Source organism: Rhinichthys klamathensis, unplaced genomic scaffold (genome assembly GCF_029890125.1).
Source record: "Rhinichthys klamathensis goyatoka isolate OS25496 unplaced genomic scaffold, OSU_Roscu_1.1 h1tg000603l_1, whole genome shotgun sequence".
Taxonomy (NCBI): Eukaryota; Metazoa; Chordata; class Actinopteri; order Cypriniformes; family Leuciscidae; genus Rhinichthys; species Rhinichthys klamathensis.
In genome coordinates this window covers 515,234-530,697 of record NW_026607058.1, presented here as the reverse complement: position 1 = coordinate 530,697, position 15,464 = coordinate 515,234, and the positions used below count along the sequence as shown (strand labels likewise).

Sequence of the window (15,464 nt, the reverse complement as noted above, 5' to 3'; positions counted from 1 at the left end):
TTATAATTAGAGAGCTCTCTAATTCAGTTGTTACTAGTAAAAATGCAATTGCAGAGCTCTCTAATTCAATTACAGAGCTCTCCAATTATACATATCTTTAATTCGTTTTTTTACTAGTAAAAATTCAATTAGAGAGCTCTGTAATTGCATTCTTACTAGTAAGAATTGAATTAGAGAGCTCTCTAATTGCAATTGTTACTAGTAATAATTGGATTAGAGAGCTCTCTAATTGTAATTCTTACTAGTGATAATTGAATTAGAGAGCTCTGCAATTGCATTCTTACTAGTAAGAATTGAATTAGAGAGCTCTCTAATTGTAATTGTTACTAGTAAGAATTGAATTAGAGAGCTCTCTAATTGTAATTCTTACTAGTAATAATTGAATTAGAGAGCTCTCTAATTGTAATTCTTACTAGTAACAATTCAATTATAGAGCTCTCTAATTAAAAATGAATGGAAGTCAATGGAGACATATGACTAGTAAAAATTCATTTGTAGAGCTCTCTAATTGCAATTGTTACTAGTAAGAATTGAATTAGAGAGCTCTGTAATTGTAATTCTTACTAGTAATAATTGAATTAGAGAGCTCTCTAATAATAATTGTTACTAGTAAGAATATGTATTATGTCTATGGTCTGCGGGGCTGCAGCTGGCCTCTCAATCATCTCGTCACAGTTAAAATCCTCCATTCAATCTAATATAACTTCTTACCATTTCGGAGAGAATTGTTGTCGCATGCACGATCATCTGCCAGTCATGGGTCTTTAATGCGAGACTCTCCTCATGTGTTTGGAATTTGAATATAATAATGCATTTAAAAGTTAATGGCTAAACGTATCTTTGCAAAAGTTCACAATGCTGCTGCAGATGCAATATAATGTGGAGAACATTGAATAAATACATTTTCGTCAGGTTAGATGCTGATAATTAATCACTCAAACCCCTTTTTCTAAACCTCTCTACATAACCGTCGGACTCACGCGTCCTCCATGTCTGTAGTTTTTGAACACTTTTCACTTGTGTTTGTAGTTCTAACCGAATCCTCGTCCAACGCGCGATGGGTTGTGGGCAATATCAGCCGTTAGAGTGCGCATCGATCTCGATCATAGACAGTAAAAGAAATGGACAGAGCGATCTCATTGGAACCAGAGAATTGTTGGAACTCAGTTGAGACAGTTGAAGCCCACTTTTAGCGATTTCTGAGCACTTCCGTTCCTGACGCGCAGACTCCTCGATCGATCTGCACTTCGGATTCTGACCGGATTTAGTAGACCATCCGGGTCTCTTTGGGACTTGGGGTGCTTCTCAATATCCCTCCTCGTCTCCTCCGTCCTCCATCCTATGACCCGGAAACCGATCGAGCTCAGCCATCTTGAAGGACATCTCAATTCTCTAATTGCACCGCGAGGAGGCGAGGATCGAGGAGTGAGGAGGCTTCCAGAGGAGCTATGAGCGAGGATACACAGGTGTACCCTTTGCGGAAGAGTTTTATCGACTAAACATGACGCACGTATCAATTCTCCTCCCCCTTCACATCTGTCACAATCATTTGAATTTATACTTTACTTTTGTAGTTTACATAAACCACACAACTCACATATTTCAACAAGGTATCTTGCTTAATTATTATTTATTATTAATTTCTTAAATAAACAAACTTTAACAACATAAGGGCAGATCCTTTGAGCGCTGCTGATGACGCAGTGAAGTGACGCTCGAGTGATCAAGTATTCCAATGTATAAAAAAGCTTTCATTCAATTCCTCCGTCCTCATTTTTTTTCCTTGCAGCCTTCCCTCGCGTCCTACAGGGGGTGGAGCTGAGACGCGAGGAAAGGAAACGAGGATATACAAATAAGAAATGAGAAGCACCCACTCATTTCAACATACTACGATTTGGGACGTACCAATTCTCTTTTCGAATAGTATTTAGGACGGATAGTATGCGAATTGGGACGCAGAGAAGAAGAAAGAAGGTTATGGATATGAGAGAGGAAGAGCATATCGCATACTATGCCCAGAGTGAGATTAACATATTACAATGGATTCGTATTTGACACAGATATACATCTTTGCCAATGACAGTGGAAACTAAGCTCAATTTAACACCACAAGCTCATATTAAATACTTTGCCATTATTATTGTATATAGCCTATATATATATTTGTATACCTCTAATGTGTTCGAATATTTCACCAGTATCAGCACTGGATTGTAGGCTACTGTTTGTATTGCCCATACTCCACTTGTCTGTTTGCGCAACTTGCATCATTAAGCCAGTAGGTGGCGACAAGTGGCTGTCTTTATGAGTGAGCAATTAAACCATTAAATGAACAGATTAGTCCAAAAACATTGATTATTGATTCTGCCTCTAGACACAAAAGGATTGCATTGGCGTTTGATTGAAATGTAATATCTATGCAAAGAAATTCTTGAAACATTTCTCATTTAAGGCTTTTTGAATAGGCCTATGTAATTGTGTATAGTCAACAATAAGCATAAACATTCGGCATTTCCATTTATCATTCATTGCAACATTCAAACTGATTCTCATGTTTAAGAATGTGTCATCTGCTTGACAAATAATGTATGCTATACTGCCCACTGACATGCTTTTAAAGCTACTGTTATCCTTTTTTTTTTTTTTTTTTTTTTTTTTTTTAGGATTCAAACACCTTAAAATGCACGTGTGGAGATCGCGAAAATTTAAATCAAAATGCCCTAACCTATTGGGACCTCTGTATTTATCAAACCCTGCATACGGACCTGGTTAAAGCTGATCGTAGACTCTGGTTCCAAGTAATAGCTACAATTAGGCTGTGGCGTGACATAGCTGAAAATGCGAATTAGTATTCTTATTAATATTAGAATATTATAAGTCATATAGGCCTATAAAATAATTATTGAAGAATTGTTTAACGTTAGAAAATTGTTTTATTAAAAAAAGTAATGTATTTCTGACTGGGGTGAGCAAGCTGTAGCTGCGCCCCAGACTGGTTCAATAAAGAATATTACATGTTTTAAGTGTTTTCATAACTTTTCTGAATTATTTACGTAGACAAAAGACTATGTGATCATAGTAAATTTTATTAAATTTGAAATGATTTTCACTTCCTAAATAAAACTTCTTGTTGACAAATGGATAAAACCCGTTTGAAGGATAGTGGCAAAATATAAATAATGAAAAATGTTCCTTAATTTGTATTTGGGGGCTGCACTGTGATCCTTAATTGAGTAGGCTATAGGGATGGTTCACCCCAAAATGAAAATTCTGTTAGTAATTACTGACCCTGGTGTTGTTCCAACCCCGTAAGACTTTCGTTCATCATCGGGACACAAATTAAGATATTTTTGATTAAATCTGAGAGCTGGATCACTCCTCCATAGGCTTCTAAGGGACCTTTCGGTATTTATGGAAAGGGCCACCGCAGGAAAATAGGGGAGGGTCATGTCTTTTTATTCTTTGTTGAGGGGAGGGTCATCCAACTTTTTTAGTCTATAGGGGAGGGTCACCCAACTTTTGTATTCATCAAAACAGCTACATTTCAAAGTGGCTTATTTTTTCCATGTAGCTTTATGTAGCTCTCTCGGTCTCGGCCCCCCATCGCTATGGTCTGACCCAACAAAAATCTAGTTTGGCGCTGTTTGACAGTGCGCGCGCGCTTCAGTACGCGCTCAGAAAAAGTGTATTAGAACAGAACGCCAAAGTAATGGTTTACCCGGCAAAGGAGCAAATAATGAACTTTTGTGATTGCGAATAAGTGCAGTGTCCTGTGAGTGTAACTCTACCGCTGCATTAACATGTGATGTGAATGTACGTCGAGTTTTACAGTATTGGGACTGAGGCGCCAGAACTGCAGCTGATATAATGTGCGCTAGCACGATACTACCATATTTCAGTTTCCATTCTTATTGTGTTTCCACAACAATGTTAGTGAGTAAATCTACTGAAATTGCCCCCATAACAGTGGAGTGTGATGTGTTGGACATAGGGCTACCACATTTTGAAATTACTATTAGTATTATTTGAAGTTAACATAATAAAATAGACCTACACCAAAAAAACTAGTTGAGGATAAATTCTTTAAAATTGGGCAATTCCAGCGTTATGGATGTCACATTTGCTGTCAAAACATGAAATATAAATTCTCAGAAAATGCATTTAACCCTCTACTGCACGGTGTTGCCATATGGCAACATACCCTTTCTTTGGACATTTCTTGAAATTTGAAAATAAATATGAGCTCTGATTAATCTTAAATTCATGGTAGAACCTGGTGGTAACCAATGATATGCTTTGATGACATCACGACACTACACACACCCTTGCAACGTCATTCTTTTCACACACTTTTGATGACTCCAGCTGCTGAAAAAGTGCTCGTGTATATGTGAAGATTTTCCTTATTTTTTTCATATTTCTTCAAAAAAAAAAAAAAATACATCAAGCATCTGGGGTAAGTTCTAATGTTTTTTCAATCATTGTCACATTGTTTTGATACTTATATTACCTTTTTATTTAATAAAATAGGTATGTTGCCATTTGGCAACATTGTGCGGTAATGGAACAATATTTTGCCCATGCTAATGCAGAGTAGCTTTGTATGAATGACAATGTATGGATGCACTGATATAGTTGGATGGTTGTATTCTACTCATATATTTATATATATTTGTATATATTTATAAAGTAAAGTAAAAGTAGGCTAAAGTATAAAAGTAAAATATATATCCGTCTTGACCGCTTTGATTACTGGCCAGAGATGGGTGCACCAAAAGGAAGGTGCAAGAATCCTGGCTGCAAGGGCATCGTCAGAGGGGTTTGCTCTAAGTGCAAGGTGCACCTCTGCCTTAAAGGTGGGGTATGTGATTTGCAAAACGGCCGGCAGATTTTGCAAATACAAAACTCAAAATGTCCTACCTTCTTTCCTCCGACGATGGCCCTGACTCCACCCATTCGAAGAGGGGCATGGGGGAGGGGGGTATGGTACGACCGTTTGATTGACGCACTTACTGTCCAATGATTCTAGGTGGTCTTGGAAATGATTGGCTGGAGTTTTTCGAGTCCTGCCCGTTCCACAGATGATTCAATTTTTTAATTTTCATGTCAGTGCTTCTAACTGCGAAAGTGCTTCAGTGCGAAAAAAATGGTCAAAAAAGAAAATCACATACCCCACCTTTAACGAAGAGAACAACTGCTTTAAGGCGTTTCACATCGAGTAGTTTCACTTGAACAGTTCTTATGAGTTTGCGTCAGATGTTTTGTAAATGTTGTTGAAATAATCGTTTCACATTGAGTAGTTTCACTTGAACAGTTCTTATGAGTTTGCGTCAGATGTTTTGTAAATGTTGTTGAAATAATACTTTGAAAATTATTTTCATATTTTGTACACAAAGCTCTTGAAAACATTTTAAATAATAAAAACAATTTCATTTCTAAAAGACAGGTCTGTAATCATCTATGAATTTCATGTCATTTTGGAAGAAAACGCATCAGGCTGTTCCATTGTCGCACAATGTTGCCATGGCAACGCACCCAAAAGTACCCCCGAAAAAAAAAAGAAAAAAAAAAGAAATGTTAATTTGAGTCTATTTTATATATATAAAAAACACTGTACCATTTTTTTTCCATGATGGCATAATAATGCGTGCAGTAGAGGGTTAATACTGAAACGCCTGTTTATATATTCATACTCCAAGGCGGGCTTACACGGTGCGATTTTTGTTGTTGTTGCTGTTTTACGAGCTCGCAGATGATTTTTTTTCACTCGGGAGAAATCGCGTGGAAATCGGTTGTGCTCGCATGTTGCGGCTCATGTCGTGTGCTAGGAAGATACGAGCCGAGCCGAACCTCTCGACCTCACGATAATTTTTAAACATGTCTAAAAAGTTCGGGAGCTGTAGGCTTGAATTCGTGAGGTGTGTGCCCTGTGCGGTTGAATGAGCCGATGTGTCGATCTATCTGAATTTGACCAACCAGGAGCTGAAGAAATCCACAGAAGAAAGACGAAAATGGCAGCGCCACCGCGAATTTGGACTATTGAAAGGGAAGCCTACTACTTTATTATGATTTTAGTATCATAATGATTAATAAATGCATGCACAATTATCAGTGAACTTGATGCAGATATGTTTTAATATGCACAAACAAATGCCTTTCAACTTGTGTGCAAAATTCAGAATTTAATAAATGTGCAGCAATTTGTACAAATAGAGTCTGTATATGTGTTGTAGCCATAATAAGCGCATTTTCATATTATGTTTTTTTCCATCTATGTTAATTATGAAAAGTATAGCCTGCCCTACGCAATATATCGGGAGACATGGCCAGACATGATTTTGACCACTTCATTAAGTGTTGTTTTGTAGAAAGCCTTTCTTTAAAGTGAATTTCGTTTTGTATAAACTGTATCTTAATTTAAATCAATGTTTCATCAACAAATTGTCTGAATTTAATATATAAGAAGTAAATAGTAGAAAATCATCATGACACGGAGGCGCGTGAACTGGACTCTTGTCTAATAAATTAACCGAAACATCGTAATAGGTGGCTACTTGCCTTACAGATCTGATAAATATATAGAAAGCTTGACATGTCTACTTTTTAACAGAACAATTCAAAATGAAAGAAAACAGACAGACTGCTCTCTGTTTATGTAATCCGAATGTGCATTTCTCTCTGGCGCTTTCACTATTGCGAAGATCGCGAGTCAGCATCATCACCTTTATATTTGCAACCGACACTGACAAAGACTTGTTTATTAATAAACAATTGAAATGTCCCCTTGCTATATTATTCATAATCGTTACTTTTGCTGGTTCTTTGTGGCAGCTTTAAGATACTTTATTGGCAGCGCCACCCTTACATTTTACATGAACGCGTCACCACTGCATCAGCACCGAAAACATGATTTTTTTTTCCAAATCAAAAATTGTGATACGAACCGAATTGTAGGTTTGGTGTATCATTACAGCAAGATGAGAAAGCAGGAGTTTAGTCGTTTATCATGGAATGGCTATCTGAACATCTTTTCCAAGCGCAAACCAGCCTAATCAATAAATTATTGGGGAGGGTCATGCCTTTTTTCACAATCATTTTGGAGGGTCATATAAAAAATTATTGCTGGCGAAGGGAGTCTTTTTTGACTACAGATCTCAAATCTCCTCCGGTGGCCCCTTAAATAAATAACGAACAGTCCCTAAGGGATTGAAACTTGCCAGCCCAGAAACGTTATTAAATCGTTAAAATAGTCCGAGTGACTACAGTGGCTCAATCTTAAATTTATCAAGCGACGAGAATACTTTTTGTGCGCAAAAAAACAAACAAAAATAACGACTTTATTCAACTATTCATTTCCTTTTCTTTGGGCCTCGAGATATTCATTTAGTATAATTGCGTCGAGCTTGGTTGATTCTTGTTTTAAATATGCCTGACAAGATTTTTTAGTAGCCTATATTACACTGTTACACTGGTAGGCTATATTGTCTTCTGTAAATCATGTTTAAAATGTACGATAATCATTATTTTTTGCGCAGGAAAATTAAACAGGACGTCCACATTCTAATACGGGGGTATATTTTAAAAAGCTGTATTAAAATGTAGTTTTATCCTTCAAACCCCCCTTCGTCTTTGACCCAATCACAAATGATATGTATTGCCAGTAAAATTTGACTTAAAATAATTAATGATCATTCTTAAAAGTAGCATTCTGCTCAGTGCTCAGTCAGTGCATTAAATTAACCAGATTAACGATCAATCAATCAATTAATTAAACTATTGTCAAAAATGACTAAAACGCCATCCGAATTCGACAAATAATAAATGGTCTTGTCCCTAATAATCATAAACATAATGCAGGGGAAACTGTAATTTGAACTGCAGCAGTGCTAAACTGCTCACTGCATCATAACACAAACATTCAATGTATGAATCAAACTCACTAAGACTGTCAGTTTCTTTTCCATGCATCATTTTATTATATCCATGTATGTGGTTACAGTTAAATCATATAAAACAGTGAAACTGTCCAGAACTGTCTTGCCTGCACTCGTCTTCACTCCTATTGGCTGTCGCTCGCGAAATTCGCTGCTCATTTGCATAAAGTTAAACTTTCTTGCGTCGCTTGACGCCAATATATCCTTTCGCTAACGGTCACTATCGCCGAAAGTCGCCAGCTCTCCACTGAAAACGGATGGGAATCATGGGATCATGTCGCTGGCGGTGGGAACAGGGCTTCATTCATGGGAAAAAGCTTGTTGACGAACACCATTCCAGACATCCCACCCTGCAAAAACTAATTTCTGAACCTAACAATTAACATTTGTGAGCAACAACTTGCAGCAAAAAAAAAGAAAAAAGAAAAAAAAAGCATGAAATAGCCTACACAATAATATAAAAATAACTAAATTAAAAAAAAAAACACACAGCAAGAAAGGCTTATCAGACTAAATCAAGTAAGCTTGTAATTAAACAAGTACATCAAGATATTTTGAACTTCCAAAAAGTACAGATGCAGAACAAAAAATATATAGATGGACATGCATTATAAAAAAATCTCCCAGAATATCCTCAAATACAATCACTATTTATTGACGGACTCATAAATTTGATACTTTAAACTTGTAATTTATTTGTTTATTATGGTTTCATTTACATAAAAAAAATTATAGTCTGATTGACACTGATTGCCTACAGACTGATTCAAATTTGATACTTCAATCAAATCCAATAATACGCTTGATGTATATGAGTATATGATGCTGTTTAGATGCCATTATTTTAGATGTTCAGATATTTGGATACTGTCAGCAACAGATGTGTATAGCTGGAGGCTAAATGAAGTAGAAACCCAGAGCATCAATTTCAGATCCGCTTCTTCACATAATGCCATAACACCTTCCAGACTTCACATCAACACTCACAGCCTCACCCAGGCGATCACACTTAACAGATAATGTCTTTCTTTCACCACTGATTTTGACAACCACAAATTCCAGACCCCCACATCTGTTATTATTAATATTTGGCCACAGTGTTGCAGCAACAATTTTATCATTTTCATCAAGGACAAGTTTTTGTTGTTTAGATCCTGCTACATCACCGACTTTCACCATTTGGCCAGTGTTTAAAATCACCTGGATTGTGTTCAGAGCCCCCCAAAAAGCACAAATGTATTTAATGTGAATCAAGTAGCTAAATAAAAACAATCTGATTCAAATAATCAAAGAAGATAAATTAGAAAAAAACGATCTTTACACACCCCGTCGTAAGTTATGGTGATCTCCGAAATGTTTCTGTAAAAGGGCTTAAAGGAGAATTCATTACCTCCGTTCCCACCCACAATCACATCTTGTGCTGAGAAAGGAATTAAGAGAGAGAGAGAGAGAGATTTTTTTTTTTTGCTACAAATTGCTACAACTGGAATACGGTGATCAGTCCTGTTTTAGAGTGGTAAATATGGTAAAATTCACAAAAATAATGAGAGCAACAAAATAATTCAATAACTGAATTGACTCACAATTTTTATGATTATTGATACAAATGTGCAGATGACACTTACCTGAAGATGGTACGTTGCTGACAGTATCACTGGCTTCACTCACTCCCACTCTACCCACTATCCTGTAGCGGATCAAGTACTGCTTTCCAGGTTCCAATCCAGTCAGAGTAAAGTCTTCATCAGCTGTGTTTATGAAAAGCCACTGTTCCCTCTCCTCAGCTTTTACCTGCTTGTACTCTACTCTGTACTGCACTGTTACTCCACTTGGAGACTCCTGCAGTATCAGGGACACAGTATGTTCCAGGACATTATTCACTATATCGGTGGGGGCGGCTTGGACACGGGCTGGAACTGTGTGTCTGTCAGATTCCCTTTTTCGTACAAATAGAAAGAGGAGCCTTGATGCGAGGGATCAGAGACAGCTGAAATAATGAAGCTGATTCCCTTCTTATCTTTATTGGCTTCTGAAAAGCCTCTGAAGATAGACAAGTTCTCTATCATCTTTTGTATTACATCAGGATCATTGAACCATTTTCTGTCAGATGCCTCAAGCTCATTTTTGTTTCCATCTAACTCTTTAAACTCATCAGATTTCAGGAACTCATTCAGGGTTGAAAGATACGGGTCTTCATACTTCAAAGATGTGAAGGTCAAGCACACCACAACATCAATATCAGGATCAAGGAGGATGGTGTTCAGACCATCAGAGTCTTCAATCCTGATCTGCTCTAGCTTCTTGGTGTGAGAACTCAAGATGTTACATTCAGACTTTGCATCATTTAACCACTGGTTAAGCTTGTGAGCATTAAAAGGGGAGCTGTAGTGGATCTTCCGGATGTCTGCCAGTGACTGTTCCTCCTTCCCACCTTCTCGAACAGCAGGCAAGACCTTTGCCACTGCTTTCTGGAGCACTGTCTTGTAAATGCTAAATGAGTCCTGAAATGAGTGCAGCCTCTCTTCAATGTCACTGAAAACATTTACCTCTGTTCTTTTGGACAGGTCATTGCATGTCCTCTCTACGTCTCCCAGCTCCTCCATTATACGTTCAGTTTTGGAAACCAGACTTGTGCTGATTTCTCTCACTAACTGAGCGGCTTTTGTGTCCAATAAATTAAGAGGATAAAGCCAGACATTTATTGGAACTGCATTCTGTGGATTCCCCTTCAGCAGAGTTGGGAGCTTCTTGTACAAATCCAGGGCCTCCATGTATGTGGTGGGGTTCTGCTCAAGATGAAAGTCACCATGAAACGTGCAGGTGATTTTCTCAGCAGTTTTCTTTTCAACATCCGTCAGTTTTACAGATCCTTCTCCCTCAATAGAAAACCCTGGAATCTTCTTGACCATGACATTCAGTTTTCCCTCAATGTCCTGCTTGCTTTCATCTTCTGAAGACATCTGATCAAACACCATGAAGGCCTGGGCTCCGTACAGAACAGCTGTGACCACATGAGTTGCAGTTTTCTGGTCAAACACCTGAGGGTAGGTGATCTGGCTAAGCTGGGTCATAGTGAGCTGTTCAAATCTGGAGGTATCACTATAATACATTGTAACTCGGGACTGATTGTGTGAGGATTTGGTGTCATGCAGGTATTTGGCAGATCCTCCTACCTCCACCAGCCCCCCCCCCCCCAGGAAGCTGAGCTTCAGGGAGGCACTTATATCCATGAGATCTGACTTACTAGAGAGAGAGTCAAAGCTACTGAACTTCAAATCTGTCATGAGCTGCTGACGACTGTCCAAATCTTCAGTCAATGATTCCTTATCCCACAGAGTAACACCTGAAATGAGAAGTGGCTTTAACAGTTTTTTACATGTGTACATGTGCAGGTCTTGTATCTATAATACAGATTTAAACTGATTTAATAGATGTGTTGGGTACAGTGCTGGCACGTGAGTTTGTAGGGCCCTAGGCGAGATCATGAAAATGGGTCCCATCAGAGTACAAATTGTCACAACATTGTCACAGATTACATGCAGTATGGCGACTGACCAAGACACACATGGAAAACAGTGAATCCATCCATCATAAACAAACTCCATATGGCTCTGGGGGGTTAATAAAGACATTCTGAACCAAAGCGATGAGTTTTTTTGTAAGAAAAATATTAATATTGAAAACTTTATAAAGTAAAATAACTAGCTTGGGGCGGCAGTGGCTCAGTGGTTCATGTAGGTTGTCTACAAACCAGAAGGTTGGTGGTTCAATCCCCAGTTCCACCTGACCAAGTGTCGAGGTGTCCATGAGCAAGACACCTAACCCCAGCTGCTCCCGACGGGCTGGATGGCGCCTTGCATGGCTGACACCGCCGTCGGTGAGTGAATGAGTGAATGTGAGGCAAAATGTAAAGCGCTTTGGTGGCCATTGGGTCTGTGAAAGCGCTATATAAATGCAGTCCATTTACCAGAATGTCATATACACCTAGGATGGCTTCAGAGTGATTAAATCATGGGATAATTTTCATTTCTGGGTGAACTATCCCTTTAAGTGACGTTGTGTGGCTTTTCAAAAAGTCAGAGATTGGAGGTACACTATCATCACGGCCTGTGTCTGGATGGAGAGTGAACTTTACTGATCCCAGCAAACATTCTCCTGATCTAGTTCATGTTTCCTGTTTGGTTATTTTTTTTATTTTATTTTTATTTTTGATGAGAAAGAGACTATCACAAAACAGATTAAGATCTTTTAAGATAAATTATTAGTGATTTAGTATTTCTATGTTTGATTAAGGAGGATCAGTGAAAATAATAACAAACTAATATCATGAGCCATTCAGTAATGTTTATGACGAAGCTGCAGATGTCAACAGTTTACATTATGACAATACAGTTTTTAGATTTATTTCAAAGTCAAAATATTTTATAATTGAAAATAGAGAGGGAGAGAGGGAAGGAGGGAGAGAGGGAGGGAGAGAGGGAGGGAGGGAGGGAGGGAGGGAGGGAGGGAGAGAGGGAGAGAGAGAGAGAGAGAGAGAGAGAGAGAGAGAGAGAGAGAGAGATGGAGGAACCGGAACAGGATCGGCAAATTACTTGAACTAAGTTTACAGAAGTGCTATATTTCGGAGCACTGCCCACATGGCTATTGCTCACACATCATGCACCTCTAATCCTGCCACTCAAGCACTGCAATAGGCTCTATGCATGATCGCTTCCACGTTTTGTCTCAGGCCGCCCAGTTACATCCGGTGCTGCGTCGGAAGCCGTTTTTTTTTTTGCATTAAGTGGAGATAATGGCAAATTACACTCGCTGTTTACAAGAACTTCCCGCAATTAACGTGAATGATGTTAACAATATTGTGAGGCAGTTAGCTGTCACACATAATAGTAAGAAAGAGAAGGGGATTAAATTATATATTTCGAGCTACATCGACAACTTTGAGGGTGAGTATTCTCTCATATCATGTGAAATCCGACTAGCGATTCAGTTTCTAAAATCGTTGTCTCGTTTCTGAGAAAATGAATTTATTAAAGTTTTCTAGTACACTTTGCTATAGAACGCGCTATGCGGAAGTAAAGATGCTGGCTGAGATTCTACCGGAAATACGTCAGCAGCGTTCGTGCATAGAGCCTATTAAGCAATTGGGCAGAAAAAAAGGGACTTTTTAAAAAAAAATAAAAGTATACAGTAGCCTACCTGGAATGAAGGAATCCTTGCGGCAGTCATACAGCATACCAGGAAACAGAGGTCTTCCAAGGGCTGCAACTTTGATTGGCTCTGATTCCATGGCTCTAATAAATAAAATAAATAAAAAAGATATGTTTAATTATGTAAGGGTTAGTGCCCGACGAGGTGTCTATTGTCAGGTGTTAATGGACGACGGTGAGGCGTGAACCGTCCGACGCGCAGAGGAGGCTAATAGTTTACCTTTTAAGTTTAGCCCCTCGTGAAGTCCATTTACCTATACAATGGACACCTTGAAGGGCATTATCCCGCTTATACCATGGTCACTTGCCAAATAACACATTTTTAAAACATTAGTTTATATTTTAATTAGTTTTACAATCCAAATCTAAAGTTTTTACAAACAATAACTTGGATTCCCTGGTTACGCCTGATGGTTTATTTAGCAACCGCCGGAGATATTTATAGTCCGCTCAGCTCGTAGAACCCTTCAGTTTATTGACTGCCTGTTGCTATGGTTACTCACAGCTGATGTAGCCAGCACATTTATTTATAAATTTCGAACAGTAAACAGTCAGTTTCACCAGAACTCCTTTACTAGGTTTCCTCTATCACTTTTTAATGGACACCCTGCAGCCAATCAGAATTGAGTATTCACCCAGACCATGGTATAATATATACAGAGCCATATAGAGTGATATTAATAATAATAATTAATAATTATTCTAAAATTCTTAAGACAAGTTTTATATTTAAATTTAAGCCAGGTAACAGGTTGGCAGGTACACATAAAACATCGAACTTTTATTAGTTTAATTTTTTTTTTAAGATACCATTTAACTGTATTAATTTTATTAGTTTTAAAAATTAGTTAAATGCTCTTAAAATTAAATAGCACAAACTAATAATGAACTGCACTTCTACAGCATTTATTAATCTTAGTCAATGTTAATTTTAACATTTTCTAATACATTACTAAAATCAAAAAATGTATTCGTTAACATTAGTTAATGCACTGTGAACTAACATGTACAAACAATGAACAGCTGTATTTTTATTAGCTAACGTTAACAAAAGATGACCAAAAACAGTAACGCATGTATTGATCATGGTTAGTTCATATTAGTTAATACATTAACTAATGTTTAAAAATTAGACCGTATTGTAAAGTGTTACCGAATATTTCTATCTGCAGCCTCGAAGTAGCTATCAGTCATCAGCAGGAAACCGGCTCCTCAACCCCTGTGATGTGTGGCAGCAAAAGTGCGGGATCTCAGGAGAATGATCAAGTAGACACAGAGACAGTGCAGTACTTTCTCAAGTTTATTAAGGAAGAAGAGTCATATTTATACTCAAGATAAAGCAGAATCATCCACTATGTCCAGTCCATCCAATCATATACTCAAAGGTCAATCCCTACCATAAATGGCATATAAAAAAAAAAGTATAACAAGTAATTGAGGTCAGATGATCAAATCTTGAGTTCCTGTTTATTTGGTTCGGTTACTTGAGTTCCCGTTAAAGGGATAGTTCACTTTGAAATTAATTTTTGGTATGTTTTCGCTTTCCTCAAGGGCATCCAAGATGTAGGTGTCTTTGTTTCCGCAAAGAGTTTCAATTTTGATATTTTTAGGTCAAACCGTTTTTGTCTGTCAGTCATATAATGCAGGTCTATGGTCACCACCTCAAAGAGCATGCACAGAGAAGTCCAAATTAAACATGATTTACATCTGTAGTGGAAATTTTAATGATATTCATTGATCTTTAGACAAATATAGATGATTCAAAGAATGTCACATGTGTGTCTCTCACTTGTAGTGAGAGAGGATTCTGTTTATGTACCTGGGGAGGCAGAAGAGGGAGACACTCCAGAGAACAGACGAACAAGGACCTCTGACCTAGATGTCAGAAGGCCACTTAGTGCAGGGGGGCTTATTGGGCCAACTAGTGACGTCTATGGAAAACTACTGGGAGGAAGGCTCTGGGGGGAAGAAGGCCTTGAAACTAAGATAAAAGCTAGTTCAGTCTGTCTGGGGGTGTGTCACTCTTCTGCACAGGGTAACAACTGTATATTAGACTGCTCCTATTCTTGCAAGAATAAATACTTCTATTTTATATAATTTGACTCTGAGTGTCTCTTACGCAGTGATGTTTGTTTGAGATGAATTTTTGCCACAACAGTTTTGGTGTCAGAAGTGATATTCCTTGGACGTGCCTCCTGGACCTGAGATCGGACGGTGTTTGGCCACCTGGACTAAGTAAGTTCCAGCTCTACCTCGTAAACTTGAGAGAGAGGGGCCGACCGATATCAGGGCCGGGAGAATCGACCACTGGAATCTAAAGAAC

General features: G+C 38.1%; 1 protein-coding gene across 1 annotated transcript; it reads right to left on the bottom strand.

Annotated features, from left to right (window-relative positions):
• Window positions 1-8,744: 8,744 nt before the first annotated feature.
• LOC130075757 (cytolytic toxin-alpha-like) lies at window positions 8,745-14,415 on the bottom strand. The gene is given in 6 exon segments (XM_056240523.1): window positions 8,745-9,151; window positions 9,256-9,354; window positions 9,560-9,818; window positions 9,821-11,277; window positions 13,131-13,225; window positions 14,295-14,415. Coding segments are annotated over 6 exon segments (2,226 nt in total). The 5' UTR covers window positions 14,336-14,415; the 3' UTR covers window positions 8,745-8,876.
• Window positions 14,416-15,464: the final 1,049 nt, after the last annotated feature.